General features: G+C 46.7%; 1 protein-coding gene and 1 pseudogene across 1 annotated transcript; both read left to right on the plus strand.

The window, feature by feature from the left end:
• The first annotated feature begins 546 nt into the window (after window positions 1-546).
• On the plus strand, window positions 547-3717 carry EMC10 (ER membrane protein complex subunit 10). Its single transcript, XM_089586802.1, has 7 exons — window positions 547-668; window positions 837-891; window positions 988-1100; window positions 1196-1285; window positions 1613-1791; window positions 2211-2307; window positions 3480-3717. The coding sequence occupies exons 1-7, from the start codon at window positions 609-611 to the stop codon at window positions 3567-3569; spliced, it is 684 nt and encodes a 227-aa protein (XP_089442928.1). The 5' UTR covers window positions 547-608; the 3' UTR covers window positions 3570-3717.
• Window positions 3718-16635: 12918 nt separating this feature from the next.
• LOC149372636 (uncharacterized) lies at window positions 16636-19387 on the plus strand (annotated as a pseudogene).
• The last annotated feature ends 141 nt before the right edge of the window (window positions 19388-19528 follow it).

The raw sequence follows: 19528 nt of genomic DNA on the forward strand, positions 1-19528 counted from the left end.
AAAGGTGCATTCCGTTGCAAGAAATGCAAATGTACCCTCGACTATAAGAACACCAATATCGTGTTCCGCCATTGTGATAAGATGACGCGAGAAGTGATTGAAGCTTTTCTTATACGTGAGAAAGGCGCAACGTGCATTAGTTGCCCATCGGTCGCCCTTTCCGAAGGGGAGATTGGGTATCTGGCTTCACATGTGGCATGAGTTGACTATGGTGGCGATTAATCTTTCCTAACTCCGTCTATATATTTGTGTTTTTTTTTTTCAATAAACCCAGTTGTTAGTCAGTGCCTGTTTGTCTTTGCCCCTCAGTTTCCACGTCCCGTCTCTGTTGCGCTGTTTCAAAAATGAACTTTAGATAAAAATTACGCCACGAAGTAGTGCCTCTCTTGCGATTCAATAATACCCTCGTATTATCATCCCACTCGACCTAATACTACGCCGCAAGAAGTGCTTGTGCGGGCAACGGCCCACGTCCTACTGCCTTTAAGACAGGCCACAAGAATCAGACTCGGCCTAGGAATTATTGAAGGTTGGCCACCAGCTGCGTCTTAGTCAACACCAGACAGGTTCGTATCCAATCCAGTATCGGCAGTGGTGGTTATGAGAAAATGGGCAACTTCCTACTAACAACCACGATTTTTATCGTTGTAGCGCGATGCGTTCGTGCGGTAAGATCTCCTTCTTTTCGTGGAATCGCTGATTGCTAGTGTGCCTCATATTACGTTTATTTTAGCTGTTTTTCAATGTTTATCATTTACTCATACCGTGCGAAAGCGGTCCACTGTCTATCCCGGTTATGAGCAATCGTGTTCACATTGGTGCTGTTGCTGTTGCAGAATGACATAGAAGACAAGCAACTGACTTTCACAGTGTCCCACTCTTTTGATTATGGTACGTAAAAAGCTTCGAATCGATGAACGTCGCTAGCCTTTGAGCGAAAATAGTACCTTATGTAACGCAGCTGTTTTTGCCGGTTTTGTATTTTAGGTTCCGAGATCGAGTACGTTACGAGAGGTGTCCTCTCTGTTCCTCTTGCCCGACCATCCGAAAGCGTTTTTCACCAGACGCCGCTTTCGGATTCCGATGTGGCCAAGCTAAGGGTCAGTATACGTCGAGTTTGACTTTTCAGATCACTAATACAGTTAAATAAACTTTTTTCTGCAGCAAGCCCATTTTTGTCTTCTCTTCTTCGCAGATACTTTCGGAACAAAACGGTCTGTACAGATTGCGGGTTGCCCACGACCAGAATGACGCCTCTCCCGTTGTGTCATCATTTGCAAAAGCTGTGAGCCGATTTCCAACTCGAGCAGTATTGAGCCTTGCACAGCAGATGCTGTTTTGGGGTGGTTAACATCCTCACTAGTCCCTAACGTGATTGAAAGTCTATTGCATCACACATTTCTCACTTCGTCCCAGTGTGCTTACTCCGAACAAATGATGCTCATTTAATTCTGCCTTAGAATGCTAATCTCGAATAGTGCTTTCCTACACTCAGCTGTTGCACTCCCATGCCATGTCTTAGAATCATGTGCTTACCTGTCTGGCCCAAACCTTACTGTGCAATGTTGATACCATGATCAGCAATTAATTAGGCTTGTTTTTCTTGTGGCAGTGTTCCCTCTACGAGTCTGAGCTGAAGGACCACTTCACAGTGACGCTGGATCGATCTGGCGCTCTACTCGGGGTGTCTGACTTCATTGGCCAGCAGTGCACTGGTTTGCACATTCCAGACCATAAGCTGGTGAACTTCAACACCACTCTGGCTGTATCAGTAGTCAACAATGCCCCAGGGTAAGAATGAGAAACAAGGATTGCTCACTGTATTGCCGATAGGTGGCTCACACGAATAGTTGCTTCCCATCGTAGTAAACCACACATAACCTCCACATTGCAAGTAGACGGAGGTGGTGATAAGTAGGTTTGACTAATGCATGGGTCTTCGCCGTGCTCTTGGTCTGCTTACGTAATGGCCACTGTGACGTCAAAGCAACTATCTAGAGCTTTACAGACCCAGTTTGTATTTACGGCGGTAAAAGTAGTACCCACGTACGCAAATGGTATTCACCTCCATCCTCCACCTCCAGTCAGGTGCTAGCTAATACAAGGAAACACAAGAAAAGAGTCGGTGTGCTGGTCATGGTTCAGTGCCTTGTATTGACTACATTTCCTGTGTTGTAATTTCTCACCCTCATTTGTTTATTTCTTTGCAGGCCAGACACACAAACATATATTCGACGCCTGGAACAAGAAAAGGCAGAAAGAGCACGTGGAGAAAATGCCGATAATCGATCATTTTTTGCCAAATATGTAAGTCTCTTCCTGTGCTCAGTGGCACACATAGCTATGAATTTAGTTAAGCCACTTACGTTCCTTTTCTTAAGGGGAGGCATGGGTCTTGAAGTGGTAAAAAAAAATGCAAAAATTTCGATTTAGCAAAAAAGACATATTTGGGTTTAATGCACTCTAAAGTACCTGCCTACAAGCTTTCAAGGTCTAATTCGACCTCCAACTGCTAAAAATATATGTACTTATCGCTTCTGAAGCACGGAAATAGCGATTTTGGAGCGAAATGCAGAAGAACTTCTCGTCTGTCGCTTCCAGTGACCGCGTCGCTGATGGCCGCTATCTTGGTTTTGTTCAAAAGCTGGTGCTCTTCCCTACATTCTAGTGTTACTCACTATTGTGAAATGTTCTTGGAATGTCCACATTCTGCCATTTTCTGAGGCCTCTAAAACAATGTGCAAATGGCTGGCTCACGCACTTCAAATGTGGTTTTCTCAGTTTCGTGTTTTTTTGCCAACATGACTAGCCTTACGAAAGTTTTCGTTATGTTTTTGTGGTGCACTTTCAAAGAATCTTATACCACTGAATTAAGGAATAACTACTCTATGGAGCTATGCTATTTTTTTTATTGCTGAGTCAAACATATAGAATTTCGTGAACCATAATGTCACCTAATTATATTTCATAATTATGGTTCTTTGACATAATTGAATATTTTTATAAGATGATGTGTCTCAACAGTAATATAAATAGCATAGCTCCAAATGACAAGTCTTTGGCTGCAGCTCAATATCACTAGCAACCATGAAATATTGAGGGAAAGTGCCTTAATGACCCGTAAGAAATTGCCTAATTAGGCTTCAGTTATTTTCTTATAAGTAATTGAGATATATTTATATCTTTGAATACAGGAAGCAGAAATACATATACAAACCTGATTTCATTACAGTACCTGTAAGTAGCTGTAATTATGCAGCAGTGTGTGAAAAGCTTTATTTTAAACTGTATGGCTCTTCATCAGTTGGCTGTAAGCTTTGTCGTAGATTCAGACATTCAGTTTCTCGTGTGCCATGAAACAGTTGATCTATACCATATGTTCTCGCACACATCGTGGGACCAAGGCTTTGTTTCCTTTTTTTTTTCATTTGCCTAAGCTAACATTCTATCATGCAAATACTCCTCTCTTTACATTCCAGTGGATGTACATTATGCCACTGCTCATCTTTCTCCTCATCTCGGGTGCCTCAAATCCAGAAGGCCAAGGAGGTGGAAATTCTGGCCGATAAGAAAGAGAGAGCTGAGATAAATGGAGGACCACCATTTGTAATATATTCACTTACAGGCACGTCACCTTTCAGTAGTTTCTTTGCGCACTCTGCAGTGATCTGACCCTGGTGTGTGATTTTTGTTAATAAAGGTTTGTTATGTCATGCTTTTGAAAGGACATTGTTATTTTACTAATTGAAAGTGTTTTGCTGTGCCAAAGCATGTTGCAGTTTTTGAGCACAAGGAGGACATTAATTGGAGGGGAAGAATGCAGCTAGGACTAACATTTAAGCTGTAGTTCTTTGATATACTCCAGTCTTTAAATGCGATAGCATTTGGATTGTTGTCAAACAGAAAACTTCCGGCTCCTCTGTCATGAAATTCCCTGATCGGTCGAGGGAGGTCATGTGACCTTGTGACATCATCACAACCTGCCCACCATGGTAAGTGGCAACCTACTCACTGGATTGTGAGCAGGCTGCCCCACTGTTGCAGGTGGCAATTGAGTTAACGATTTGTCATGAGAGCTTGCTTGGGAAGAGCAACCTGGATCTTACAAGCCCCACCAATGGCTGTGTATGAAGCAGCCACCTGCCGAGGCAGTGACGCATCGCTTAAAGGGACACTGAGGAGAGCTCTATTAATATTTTTTTTATAGCAAAATCCGATAGTTCGGCATTTCATGGCTTTGTTGCCACTTGGCCGGCAGCGAAAGATGCATTTATTTCTAAGAAATTTGGATTAGAAGTTGAAATAGTTTTTCCCGCCGCTCTGATTCAAACTTGGGATTCTGCTATGACGACACAGAACTAAGTGACGTGAAACATGACATTCACATGACGTAACGCAGACTCCGTGATTTCTGGCGGCCATCAGTGCGGCCCAGCAGCAGCCGAAAAGAAAGCTACCGCCGGCCGCACGTTGAAGGCATCTATCGGCTATTGCGGCCGTCGCTTCGTTTACATTTGCACCGGCGTTTTGCCAGCGTTACAATGGATCCCGTTCTCGAAGTCGTCAACGAAGTTCTCGCAAATAGACGCCTTTAGCATACCGTACGCGTACCTTGTTACCGTTAGCGGAATACCGGGAGCCCCCATACCGCTGAGAGCAAGCGCTGATTGGTCCCGGCGCTGCATGAGCGCGCGTAGCTATCGGGTACGTGGCGCCATCTGGCGACGTCAAGGAGATTTGCGCATGCATTTGCTGCGCCTCAGTGATTCGTAGCTTCTCGTGTCCTAGTGTTGCTAGAACTATTGGTTCTAGCAACACTGTTTTGTGCTTTGACGCCATGAAGCTTGTACTTGCGAGTTTGGCCTGTGGCGGCGATACCTGTATTTTGGTTCTTGCTCTTTTCTAAGTTACAGGAGCTTTGTTGTCAGTATGAATGGCGTTTTTGTAATCAGGAGCTGGTATTCTGTCGATGCAAGTCAACTTCAATTTCTCCTCAGTGTCCCTTTAAATGGTGCATCCCTGCTCCAATGGTTGCATGAGGACATCTCACGATCTACGAATGTGATTGAGAAGGTCGTGACATCATCAGCACCATGTGATTGCCAGTGGACCCATCGCAGGGTGCCCCCAAATTTGAAAATCTGAGCTCTACGAAAATTTTTAAAATAGGTCCACCCCAAAAAATAAAGGTGGATTAGTGGGTCGGATTAGTGCAATCCCATAGGATAATTCAATTGAAGGTACCGGAACATTCTAGAAGGTGACTCATGCATATCATATAAGGGCACTAGAACTAGTTCCAACCAGAGTATTAGCGGGAATATCGCAAGAACAATGAACACTCATTATATACTCCATAGCAGGCAATCTGAATGCTATCGCCCTTCCTTCAACAATGTGGTTAAGAAGCCCCTCAAGTTTTTTAAATAGTTCTACTCCCCCATTTTTTAACAGGTGCATCATTCCTACAGCAGTTGAATGGCACAAATTATCGCACTGTTTGAATAAGCAGAGAGTCTCGTAAAACTATCGGTTGAAAGGTAACACCTGTGCTGCCTTGCATGTCTGGTGTCGTACCCCATTTTTCATTCACAATATGCATCAGCCACACCTCCACAACTGTCTGTTGCTCCAAAGCAGTTCAGTCATGCTGTTCTTGAGGAAGTACTAAGTAAATAATTAACTTCTTTAAAAGAAAGCATGCTAACAACTTTAAAATAGAGTATTATAGTCAGACATACCTCAAGAATTTGGCGGCAAACTTCCCTGAAAGAAGGCCATCCAGGCATTAGCCAATTACATCTGGTGGTTGTTACAACACTGTCGTTAATCCTGTCAAACCAAGGTTAATCCCGCTGCACTTGCCATCTCTTGCGCTGTCGCACTAGTGATATTGCAACGGGATTAACCATGACATCGTGACAATCGGTTGATGCTGTTGGCTAGAGGACCTCCTTTGACGGAAGTGTTCCGCTGCATTCTTGAGTTGTATTCAACTATAGTTTGCATGGAACCAGAACCAATTGATTTTTCTGCAGACACTGACAAAAAAAATGAATGTCTTTGTAGCTAGTATCAAGAATTAAAAATCGCCTTCGGTGACCACACATTCTAGTGCGTCTTTTTTGAAAAAGCATATCGCTCCTAGTAGTGCCAGTTTCTTTTAGCAAGCACTATTTTCAGAAACAAACAACCCGATTAGTATTTCAGATGCACTAATCATGCCGTTATGTACTGGCCATTATTACATGTACACCGTGAACTAACATCTTTGCGACCAGTGTGTTTGTGCACTACAAATTAGAGTGGAAGACCAAGTATTACAAGCACTGCTCCAGTATGGTATGTGATGTTCCCCGAAACCTCTGCACAGGTATGGTCGTTCACTTTCCGGTAAAGCTTATCTCACAAACTTCACACCTTGAAAGAGGCTTGCAGCAATCAAATTATAATAGAACTTATTCCTCAATGCTCAAATTTAGATATTTGCAGCAGTGGCATCACTAGGCGGTACGGAAGGTCCAGTCCGCACTGGGTGCTAAGCTTAAGAGGGTGCAGCTGCAGCACAGAATTAATCCTTCGGTGGGATTTTTTTTTTATCTTGCACAATCTTTTCACTAGACCCGCAGATATCTTTGAGGATATCCAAGAAGCAGGAGGTTGTAATTTGAAGCCTATCAAAAACTACTTTACATCTACAGTGAATCATCTAGGTCCTTAGGCCTTGCAGGATTATCTGTTCAAAGCGAACAGACAAAAAGCATCCACATTGAAAAAATGATCAGCAGCTTTGTAGCCCTCATGTTTATTTTTCCGTTTTTCGTATTTTTGCCCCATACACACTCATTCACCAAGTTCCGTCACATTTTGTACATTTGTTAGTTCCTGCCCAGGGTAATGTGACGTCTGTTCAGTAAGTTATCTACCGGAACGTGAAAGCTAAATTTTCAGAGAAAGTTTTACCTACTACTTATGAATGTAATCCTGCTGAAAATCAGCCCACTAATTCCATGGGAGAGGCCTTTGCCCTGCAGTGGGCATAGTCAGGCTAATGATGATGATGATGAATTCCATTTTTCCCTCCTATGGTTGCTCTCACAATACAAGACATCTTGGTGCTTCAGGAACTTTGTTACCACCTCTTTCACTGCATTAGCATCATGAAATTTTTGCCCACACGGAAATTTCATGAGGTTACGAAAGAAGAAACAACACCGAGCCTAGGTTTGAACTGCAGGGTGAATAGTTGAGCTCCATATGAACCCATGTTTCCAGACACCAGCTTGATTTGAAAGACATACGATTTGGAGCATTGCCATCAACACATTGGCCGCAAGCACTTGCCAACAACTTGCCAAGGTGTTACGCTTCTTCTGCTTACCTTCATTATTGAAGCCACAAGTGCCTCCAGTCACCATCTTCTGTGGCATGAATTTTGGTAATGAAATGCCTCCTATATCCTAGAAGACTATTGCCGTATACTTTCCAGCCGAAATTTGCTCAGGAAATTTCTTTAGAGACCCTAGTGCTTTCCTGCATTGACTCTTGTTCAACTCCAGCTCGTAACTATAGATGCATCTTTCATGACCCACAACAATTCAAGGATAAAAGTCTCCTGAATTTTTCCTAAGCATGTCTAAATTCTCCTGCCTATTTGCTGGCGATCTGCTTTCTGCTCAGACGTTAACATTGATGGCTCTTGAACGGAACTGACCTTTCAGAACATCCAAACATCAAGAATGATACTGGAAACCATGCCTACTGAAATTCCCAATTCATGAGCTACAATACCAACAATGTTTAAAAATCGCAGCATGCACATTACGGCACACTTCCTTTGAAGATGCTCTGACCAGTCGTCCTAAATGGTGGTCATCTTCAGTCGACTGGCTAACTGCTTCAGCCAAAACTTTACTTGGTGGTAGGGAAGTGCATAATTACTCTATGCAGTAATCATCCTTTCACGGATTTATTCTGTGGCTTGTTTCTCAGGCCCTATTAATATGAACATGTAAATATATACACTAAGTGGATTTCTAATGCGATTTACTTCGTGAATTATTTGCCGTATGGTATGGAGCAAGCGCAACACTGAAGTGAAGCACAGCGAGAGTGCCAAGCACTGGAAGAAAAGGAAAAGGGCGACACGCTAGCAACACCACCGATTTGCAGCAAACAGGGCTATACTGTAAAACTGCCATCATCATTTTATCTCGGAGTGTTATGCAGCTGTACTCGGAACATCCCAACGCACAAGTCATGCCAAAAGCAGGGCGTGCTCCTCCACCTTGGCAAACCCTTCAGCGCATTTCCTAAACACAGCAAACAGCATACTTACTTCCACAGCAAACAGCACACTTCCGAATTCTTTCCTCTACACTAAAGTGACCATATTCTTCTGGCCCCAAAGGGGGACATTAAGGGGGGGGGGGGGGGGGCATGTTCTTGCCTGAGAAGCTTCTTCAGTACAATGGAAGACGCAGCAGCTGACATATACCGCTTGTGCTTCACGGTGCCTATGTGTTTTAAAATTTCAAGACGTCCAATGCGGGCGATGGAAAAGTCTCTTCCACATTTCTCGCAGCGGACATCGTACTCCGACTTCACTTTCTTCAGGAATAGGAACTGTTTACCCAGTTCTCCGTTGAACTTGCACTTCCATTCAGGCATTATCATTGGTGCAACAAAGAAGCATTAGAACAAGCAAACGCAAGCATGCGGAGGGAAGAGCGTGGACAAACGCATAACTATAGCATAGGCAAACAATTTTTGTACCCGGATTTAACTTCGGCTCACTAGTTAGCCAACACTAAAAGTTTTTGTGGCTAGATCTAGCTATAGTTCGAGAAAAGGACGAGAAAAGACGCGACTCGCCATTGCGAGCGCTTTTCCGCGAGCCGCCTGGCAATGGCTTGTTTTTGCCATTATTTAGGCTGGTTTGTGGAGCTAGGCAGAGCGCGTGTAGCCAGTGTAGCGAAGGCGGGACAAAACGCCATCCCACAAGCATGCTGGTGGGACAGCAGGACCAGGCCCACAAAAGAGGGACATGTCTCACCTGAATCGGGACGTCTGGTCACTTTACTCTACACATCAGCTTTCCTCACATTTAAATTTCGCATGGAAATGGCAGTACGAGGTCTGCTTCATATGGTACTTCATTTGGTGGTGGTATTAGCATAGATGATGCACCAGAATTGGATAAATGCTATTACTGCTAAGGTCAGCTCTCAGGACCGAGAGTTCAGCCAGCAGAATGGACTGGTGTGTTAGGCACGTGCCGATGAGAAATGCGTTACTTCATGAAACAGACCTTAAAAGTGCAATCTATGCTCCAATTTTCACTACCAACTAGCTATATAGTATACAAAGTGTTTTTTAAACTGTGCAATATGCAAGTACCTGTATTTTGTATTAAATGTGCAACGCTAAGGCTGCACTGCCAGTTAAAGTACTATCGAGCCTGATATAACCAGAAACGCATCCAGAGTGAAGCAACTCGGGCTTGTGCTTCACTGGCCTTTTCTAAGTTCACAACCTGGATCAGCGCATGTGCATTCAGGACTGCCACACAAGTATATTAAGCCAACTGTGAAACTCAAATCGAAACACTCTTTCCACAGCACAGTGGCGATAAGGCCGCACCAAGAATGCACCAAAGGTGCATAGCAAATCAATGCACCTTAATAGAGACCACCAAGCATGCAAAAATATTCAGGATGCTGTGCTCTTTTCACTGGCTGCTAAGTACACAACATTCCAGCATTGCTAAAATCACACTGCTTCGTGAACTGAGCTCCTACCCCATCTTGTGCACTGAAACTCATATTGGAGCACAAGAGTACTTCATAATGCCCAATGGATCCAGTATCCATTCAAATGTGCTTAAGATACAAACCACCTCTTGTGCAAGAAAAAGCGCTCTAGCTTACTATAGCACTGATACATTTTCTACGATGTGACTTTGGCTGGCATTATAAAAAAAATGATCTGCTCTAAAACTGGCAAACAGCAGTTTGACTTTGCTCAGCAACTGTAACTATTCGGCCCTAATATAGAAAGGGCCTTGCATATAGGCACTACGCAAGTCGTAACATTGACACGAAATCTGTGACACATGCTAGTAACAAGAGGTTGCGGTTTGTGGAGATTTAACATCCCAAGGAGACTCAGGCTATGAGGGACGCCGTAGTGAAGGGCTCCGGAATTCGCCCAGTTGCATACACACAGACACAGCAGATATAGTTCCCACAGTGCTAACACAGCACTAAACAAGATTAAGAAGGTATCTTGGCAGACTTCTGTACTTTGACCAGTAGGTTCATTCAAGTGGTTGAGTGCAAGTGTTAAGTGGTAGAAAGAACATTTCAGTCAAGTGCCTTTAGCAACAATGAATGATGACAGAGTAATTACTTGAAAAAGGTGCTTACATATGGGCATTCCCGGAACCAACTGCAGCAGACAATAATAAAAATTTCTAATGCAACAAAGGCACGTTCACTACATACTGCAGAACAGCAAGAAAATTTACGACGAGGCCAATATTTCTGCACTTGTTCAATGAGGGCCGAGGTGACGATCGAAAAAGTTCATGCAAGCTAACACATTCACCAACCTTAATGGAACGCACACATGCACCAGAAATTAAACTCAGTATGGGAACAACTAGTAATAATGATTTCGAACATGTCGTTTTTTCAAGAGAATTTACTGTGGCTACAACTTTTGCAGGTTCATGCAGTCGACAGCGCGTGCGAGCGAAGGACTAGAGCCGCACAACGGCCGCACATGCAAAACGCAATGCACGTGTAAGGACTGTTGGTCTTCACAGCAGTGTGTGACAACTTGGCGCCTTCAAACATTAACTCCGCCTCGTCGTGTACCGACGCTTCCGAGACGCTAACTGCCGCTCGCATCTTGACCACCACCCCCACTGGACACAGCCTCCAGTTCTTTCACAAGCTCTTCTCGCTTCTTGGCCTTGAATGAGTTGATGCAGTCTCTGAGTTGCTGCTCCGCGGCAGGGTCTGGAGGCATAAAGCACTCGCGCTTTTTCTTCGTCACCCACTCTTCGAAGAACTGCGGTTGATTAAAAATGTAGAACAGCCCGACCGGAAACGCCATATATATGCTCATTTTAAAGATTTCAAGCTGCCACTTTCCCATCTTGCAATCCAATAAGTTCTGAGCAACATAAAATACACCACAACGCGATTCACAGGATGACCTTTGGGAATCACGCGGGTAGTACGCTCCACAGCTTCGCCATCAACAGCAGCAGCAGCCGCACGCCTGCTTGTGGCTTGCGCGTGCTCAGTAAGTTCACTACGTGCACTATCACTGGCACTGGCCTAAGAGCACACAACCTCACACGGGGCGCTGCAATCGACAAAATTCTTTCTTATGGTGATGATGATGATGATGATGATCTGATCCAGTCTCTCCATGGATCCATCGCCTTCTCTAGAGGATATGATGTCTGATCACTTATTTAGAGGACCAAAGCGTGCACAAATTGCCTGCTTTATTAATGCAAAACTGAAACGGAAAATTAAGTTAACTTTAAACACACTTTATCTCACTGAACTATTTGTTTAACGCATCAGTTAGCTCCTCACTTCAGTAATATTATTTTATCGATGATTCGTTAATTTTAATAACAATAATACGTGTTCTCTCCTTTCTTTCCATGGAGTTTCCTACTATTACCTAGAACTTGAGATACTAGGTTGGAAGACGACGCTAGGGGAGGTGGGGATGAATAAAGTGTGGGAGTTGTGCAACCTACTGTCTCATAAAAAAAGGGACCACCGCAACGGGGTTAGACACCCTAACGGGGTCACACAGGGCAAGGGGAAAAAAGAATAGGAGAGAGGATGCGGGTAATAAGAGGAGAGGGGAAAGGGAAATAAAACAGATAGTAGGAAGCACACGCGTCAGTTTAGAGGCGCGGGCGGAAGTTCGATGCCTCGAAAAATTCGAGCAATAGTTTCAAAGCACTGGTAATCTTGCCAGTTGAGCCTTGGGGGGTGATGAAGTCGCATAACGCGGCACAGGAGAGGCTAAGTTTTTGGAGCCCAGCGCGAAGCTTGGCGTGATGCGGACCTAGAGGGAAAGCTAGCGCTCCGTCAATGGGAGTTTGCGTGGAGCTTCATCGAGACCACTTCAGCCACCATGGTCGCTGTAAGCATTATAGGTGTACATGGTATATCTATAAACGTTTTTACATGGGTGTAAGGTCCCTGTATTTTTCAAAGGTAGCGCAAACTCCTCGTCTCCTCGCCGTTTCCTCCTCGCCCCTCCCTTTAGTGAGCGAAGAGCGCGGCCGCTACCACCCGCTTCATTTCGTATCGCATGCGGCGCGTTGAAGCGCTTACTTGAAACGCGACTGTTCTGGGCGCATTTTCACAAGGCTGTTCGTACGTAAAATAAGATAAAACGCGCTCGGCTGCAGCCGAGCGTGTCTTCAAAAATGTAGAAAGCCTACGCTCACGCACAGCGCGCATGTGCCGCGGTGTTTCTCGCTCAGTTGGCGCACAGGCTACGGGACCAGTACTTGTGCACTACCCAGGACCCCCGCGGGCCGGCGTACTCTTATGCAAGCTCTGAGAACGTTGAGCTGGATCAACCGTTCCACCTCCATGACCTGAGGGCGGCCCTGGCAAAAATGAAACGTGGCACCGCTCCGGGTCGGGACAAAATTACAATCAGATTGTTAGCCAACCTCCCTGACCCGGCTTACCTGTCTTTATTGAATTACATTAACTCAATCTGGCTTGGGGAAGTGCCACTCCCCGTCGACTGGAAGACCGCCCTGGTCACCTTCATCCCTAAAGCTGGCAAGGCCATTAACACGGACAACCTCCGTCCCATCTCTCTAACTTCCTGTTTGGGCAAGCCCATGGAGACGATGGTACGCGACAGGTTGTCCAAGTTCATGGAATCCAAACACCTTTTCGCAGACACCATGTTCGGGTTTCGCCCACACAGATCTGCACAAGATGTCCTGCTACAACTCAGTCGGGCTGTTCTCGACCCTGTCGAATGCCCTCACAATGACAAGGTCGTACTCGCCTTGGATTTGAAGGGAGCACTCGACAACGTTATCCACGAGATCATTCTCACCTACCTCTCTCAAACTAACTGCGGCAGAAACGCCTTTCAATACATTCGGCAATTTCTGACCGACAGACAATCTTACATTCCATCCAGGATAAGGAACATGGCCCTTTTCATTTAGGAACAAGGGATACACCACAGGGCGCGGTTCTCTCTCCCCTGTTATTCAATCTGGCTATGATGCACCTACCGGCCCAGCTGGGCGCTGTCGCCGGTGTGCAGCAAGCGCTGTACGCAGATGACATCACCCTGTGGGCCACACAGGGTTCCCTCGGAACCATTGAGGCCAACCTGCAGAAGGCGGCGACCATAGTGGACCGTTATGCTCGCCGCTGCGGCCTCCACTGCTCCACCAAAAAATCTGAATTTGTGCACTGTTGTGACCGGACTTCTGACCACGTGGGCCCGATCAAGCAGCTACCGTGAACAATCAACGAGGCCGACAACCTCGCGACGGCGGTGGGAAGTGGGATGCTTGGAATGCCCCTCCGAGCCTCAGCGGATTAGTGTAGCAGGAATGTCAAGGGCCATTGTCAGCAGTAACCCCAGCGAAATTCCTTGAGCGGATTAGTGTAGCAGGAATGTCAAGGGCCATTGTCAGCAGTAACCCCAGCGAAATTCCTTGAGCGGAGGTGACCACTATAGCGGCGAAGGCCGGAGACGCGCCGGAGGTATTGTCCGAGCGACCACAGCGGAGGCGACGTGCCGGCGCCGGTCACGCTGGTGGTTAATTGAAGAATTCTGTGTCCCCGACTCACGTTCTGGGCAATCGGCGGGGAAGCAAGTTCATTCACCTGCTGGAAGACTTCGGGAGATTCCTTTCCCGCAGGGCTGGATGAGTCAGCATCTCCCCCTCTCATCGACCCAGCTGCGAGAGAGTGGAAAAGCCCGCACCTGCCCAGCCGTGGGTGGTAACAAGAACGTCCCCTTCGGTCCATCCGATTGGACAGTGCTCGTCGACCATTATTCCCCAGCCAGGGATCTGGGGAAACCGAACGATATTTAACACGGCCATGAGTGTGGCCGAGGGAAGCCTGCTAGCTCCAGTCGACTACGGTTGACGAAGACGTTCCCCTTCCACTGAGAGCCATTCTCAGTCCCGCTCTATGTAAATAATGTAAATAATCATGTAACTATGTAAATACAGTTTTCCCTTCACTTCCCTTACTCCCCGTCTCCGGCCCACGTTCCTTCCTCCTTCGGCAATGCGGCGGTGATCCTGGATCCGATGCCTGGTGGGACACGCTACTAGCACGGCAAAACATAACAGCACATACGCCCCCCACCAAAGTGCACTGCCAAAATTTCATTGTCTCTTGAGACAGGTTCAATCCCTGAAAATGCTTAAGTCCGGGTACTGGGGCTCTTTATACATCAAGACAGACGGTCAGAAACAACATTCGCCAAACTCCGTCAGGTGGAGGACCAGGTGGGCCGCTTGGTCCGCCGGGTTTCTAAAAAGCGCGGGGGGTTACGATGTAAGGACGCCTTGCGGCTGGCGCATGCATTTGTAACCAGTTGAATTCTATGTTCGACTCCATACCTCCACCTGCGGAAGCAAGACGAGGATTCACTCGAAGTCATCCTCCGCAAAATTATTAAGCGGGCTCTGGACCTCCCCGCGAACACCTCCAACAAGCGCCTCCTGGGGCTGGGCATGGTGAACGCATTTCGGGAGCTCCGGGAAGCCCACTTGACCAACCAATACACACGTTTCTCGAAGACATCGTCAGGTCGCCGCCTCCTAGCCCGACTACACATCCAACACACCACTCTCATGGAAGAGCGCGTATATTCAATCCCAGTGGAGATGCGCCCTCCACGTGCGCCCTCTTCCCACGAACATGAACCGTGAGGACCATAATGGCCGGCGCCTGCCTCGGGCCCGCCACTATGGATCGAAACCCGGCGTATTCTACGTTGATGCCTTCGGCCCCCACCACAGGGGACGGTACACGGCCGCAGTCGTCCACCAATACAAAACAGTGAACGGCCTTACTTTTCGAGCCCGTGACATAACACACGCGGAGGAGGTCGCCATTGCGTTGGCTACATCTGATCCGACTTCAAAAACAATTATTTCCGACTCGCGAGGGGCCTGTCAGAACGTCGAGCAGGGCTGGGTACCGTACCTAGCCTACCGCATTCTCCAAAACAGCGTCTACACCGGGGACCCCGCTTATCATTTGGGCTCCTGCTCACATGGGCCTTGAGGGAAATGAGGCAGCTGAGGCCGCCGCCCGCGCGCTCTCTCACCGGACATTCCCCTCCGATCCCGACGATCAGGAACTCGAATTCACTCCAGCTTACACCTTCAAAGACATTGTTTTACTTTATCAATCTGGCCACGGTCTTTATCACCGCCCGTGTAAAGGTCTCTCAAAGGCGGAGGAGCGGCTTCTCCTTCGCCTGTGTACTAATACATTGCTGTGTCCGGCAGCTCTTAAACACTTCGACCCTTCTTTCTCGGGCAGCTGTCGGCACTGTGCGGAGAAGCCTTCGGACATCTACCACATGGTGTGGGCCTGCCCCTCCAACCCTGCTATCCCCCCTCACCCCTACCCAACCCGGGAGGACTGGAGGCGGCCCTGCTCGGCTGCTCTGACCTGCAGGCCCAACGGGCCTTGGTCGCACGAGCCCGGGCGGCGCCCGACGCCACTCCACCTAGTACTTGTAAGGGCTGGGCCCCTCTGGGCCAGCTCGTACATAACCTCTTTAAGTGTATCTGTATATAAATGTTTTCCAACCCCACCACCACCACCTAATGGCACCGTTTTCCCGCGATAACTTAGCGATAACGAAATCCGCGCGGGTCCTTCTTCACGTATGAAGCCTCGTCCAATAGGAGAGCAGAAAATGGCGAAGAAGTCAGGAGAGGGGTAGGGGGCGGGGAGGAAATTCTCATTTCCTATTTGAACAATGGTTTGCGCTACCTTTGGAACATACATGGGCCTTACATGGGTGTAGTGCACTATTTCATGGGCCGGTGCGCTACCGACTGCAGAACCACAACGTTTGGCCAAAAAATAATGCAAAAATGAACGTTGTTCGATAATCAAAAAATTGGCTATGGTTTAGCTCTGGTTAAACCTGGAGGATTGCGAAAGCAACATCTGCGCGTAGCCGTATATTGTTGCGTGAGCTACATTGCCCACAGTCTCGCCGTTCCGCATTGTTGAAGGCGAGGTAGCAGCATCCCACCGCTACCACCAGTTGTTGAGGACGAGGGTCGGGGTCGCGGCTCGACGGAACCACGGTCAGCACGGCGCCCGTTCCCACCTCCAGGCCAGGGACAGGAGTGCCGCTGAGCGACGGAGTTAGAAGGTGGAGAAAGAAGACTGAATTTATTTACATATTTACAAGAGTGAAGAGCAGGAAGTGTGACTGTGACTGCTCCGACCGCATTCGTCGCCGAGTTTTCTGCGTTCCATTGCTTTTGCATTCATGAGGGCTGGCTAAAAAATTGCTTGTCATCGTGATATCTAAATTTTTGCGTGTCCTGCACCTGCTGTGGAAACGATGGGTTGCTGCTGCTCCAACTGCAAAAGAAACTATGACAACGGGCCAAAAGTGCGTGTTTTCGTTCCCAAAAGACGCCCGTAGGATTACGTGGGAGCGTGCTGTTCGCCGCGACGACGTCGACTTACGGACTCTACGAGATCCTAAGGTACGTTGTGTCTGCGCATCGAAGCTATCATTGAAGGCTAATAATTTATCACGGTGCTAAAATATGGACAAGGTGCGGTTTTTAAATATATGGAACGCGGAGTTTGCCCTAGACTGCTGGTATCAGTAAATATTATATCTTTGTCTCTTATGTGCCAGGCAGTACTCTTGTGTGGTTGAATAGATACAATTTTTCAAGTTCAGTGCGGGCGTTCATGTCTTGGTTAATTAAATATGCCTATGAATACCATCGAATTTTACAGAGAGCATGTATATATCAACGAGATATATTCTCACATCTGGTTCAACGTTTAGACTATATATAGTGAGCATAGTGTTTTGGCTGAAGAATTCTCAGTATATTTAGGCAATTGAAGCTATTCTATGCATTTGTGCAATGAATAGAGGCGTCTACGACAAGGATGCACAGTCTAGCATACAAGTAGCTGCACTAAACTTGGTTCAAACTTGAAATAAAAAAGGGAACAGAAAGGGCATTATTTTGATTCCTGAAGGACTTTTTCCTCCCATGCCTTTCAGGTATGCGAGCTACACTTCATACCCGAGTATCTCAGGAACAAGTCCGTGTACGCAGACGCTGCTGGCAGTACAACAGAAGCACCCATGGGCCTTACAAGGTTGACTCCAGACGCAGTACCCACGATTTTTCCGAACAGTCCTGCTTACCTGTCGGACAGAAAAACAGTGCGTGAGGAGCCGGAGGAAGAAAGGAAGCGCCTCGAACAAACTCAGTTACAAGAAGCCATACAGCTTTCAATTTCTGCGCATGAAGAAGAGGAGCGCGTCAACCACCTACCATCATTTGAACACCTTCTCACACGACTGCAAGATTTTCAAATTTTGCGACTTCTGGACAATAACAAAAAGCGAAAAGTGTGTCCTATTTGTGCACGTTGACGGCAGTGCAAAGCCACCGGAGGTTGAGCGTTCTATAGTTGTCAATGACCACATAGAAATCTCTGCCTTTTGGAAAAATGTTAAGCTATCCAAATATGAGGTCGTGAATCCAGTGAATATTGACGATTTGCGCATTCTCCAGTATGCCTTAAACACCGTGCAGAAATTCAAAGCGACGAATGTGTGCCAGCGAGAAGAAAAACTGACGGCATGTCTCAGTTTACTTTTCCCCCTTCTGGATGCCCTGGCGAGTGACGAGCTACTGCCGCGAGAAAAGGTTGAAGTGGTCGCTTTCCTAAAAGAGCAACTCCAATTAATTCCCAAAGAAGGAGGCGCCATAAGGTACTCTGCAGAGCTCCTTGTCTTTTCCAGCCTTCTTTTTACAATTTCCCCCCATGCTTTCGTAGTTCTGGAAAAACAGCTTTACCACACCGATCAAGATTGGTTGGTTTGGTTTGGTTTATGGGGTTTAACGTCCCAAAGCGACTAAGGCTATGAGACACGCCGTAGTGGAGGGCTCCGGAAATTTCGACCACCTGGGGTTCTTTAACGTGCACTGACATCGCACAGTACACGGGCCTCTGGAATTTCTCCTCCAAAGAAATTCAACCGCCGTGGCCGGGATCGAACCCGCGTCTCTCGGGTCAGCAGCCGAGCACCATAACCAATGAGCCACCGCGGCGGCACACCGATTAAGATTAATGAGGGTATGCAGTCATTATAATTCCAGTCCTGTAAAAGAGCAAAATGATGAGGGGTTCTTGTGATATATAAAAAAAGAGAGCAAACTATCTAAAGCTGCACGAAAGAGTGGTCACATTGATGGTTGATGAAATTCACCTTAAACAATATTTTGATTTCAAGAGGGGATCAGTGACTGGAACGGCGTCGAACTCTTCTGAAGCAGCAAAAACAGCACATGTCCTCATGAGACAATCCTTGCTGTCAGCCCACAAAGATGTTGCACATATTCTCCCCGTAGCCAGTATCGCAGCAAGTCAGCTGCACGACGTTCTTGTGAGAACCATCTTGGAATTGGAAGAAGTTGGTCTCACTGTTATTGCTGTAGTAACGGACAACAACGCTATAAATAGGAAGGTTATGACGCTGTTTTCTAAACAAAACCCAGTAGACATTGCTTACCCACATCCTGCTGACAATTCGAGGCCACTTTTTTTGCGTTGTGTACCCAGTACATTTGTTAAAGTGCGTAAGAAATAACTGGCTAAATCAGAAAACCCCCGGCACGGGCATTTTTTTATCCAGAATTTAACAACACAGGGTCCGCTGTACGAGTTCATGGTGCATCATTTAACACTCTGCGAGATCTGCACGCTTCCGAACTACAGTGCTTGTCAAAGTTTGGCTACGAGCTGACGTACAAGGCTGAGAACGCGCGGAACTCAGCTTCGTTTGCTGTACGCGACAGGCACAGCTACTTTCATTGAACTGATCAATAAGTGGTGGTGCATTGAAAACCCCTTCGAAGGGGCGACGCCTTAAAGATCCCCTCCAAGAGCCAATTAGAAGCATCAACGATGCATAAATGGAATTTCTAAATTCTTTCGTTGACTGGCTCGACTTATGGAAGGACGTAAAAATGGATACTGGTGCCCTAACAAATGGTACACACGCAGCTTTGCGGCTCACATCATGCTCTCTGATAGAGCTTCAGGTACTGTCTTGACAAACTCAGATTTGATTATGTACTACTCGGGAAATTCCAGACCGACAGTTTAGAGGGCAGGTTTGGCCGATATCGCCGTCTCCCTGAGCCAAATTATCATGTTTCAATTCAACAGATATTCGGATCAGAAAAAAAGATTAG

The sequence above is a fragment of the Amblyomma mixtum genome, chromosome 1 (genome assembly GCF_055824585.1).
Source record: "Amblyomma mixtum isolate Tamu chromosome 1, ASM5582458v1, whole genome shotgun sequence".
Taxonomy (NCBI): Eukaryota; Metazoa; Arthropoda; class Arachnida; order Ixodida; family Ixodidae; genus Amblyomma; species Amblyomma mixtum.

Coding starts and splice junctions, on each gene's coding strand:
- EMC10 (XM_089586802.1), top strand. CDS start 609: ATGGGCAACTTCCTACTAACAACCACGATTTTTATCGTTGTAGCGCGA. Junction 669..836: donor TAGCGCGATGCGTTCGTGCG/GTAAGATCTCCT, acceptor TTGCTGTTGCAG/AATGACATAGAAGACAAGCA. Junction 2,308..3,479: donor GATCATTTTTTGCCAAATAT/GTAAGTCTCTTC, acceptor TTTACATTCCAG/TGGATGTACATTATGCCACT.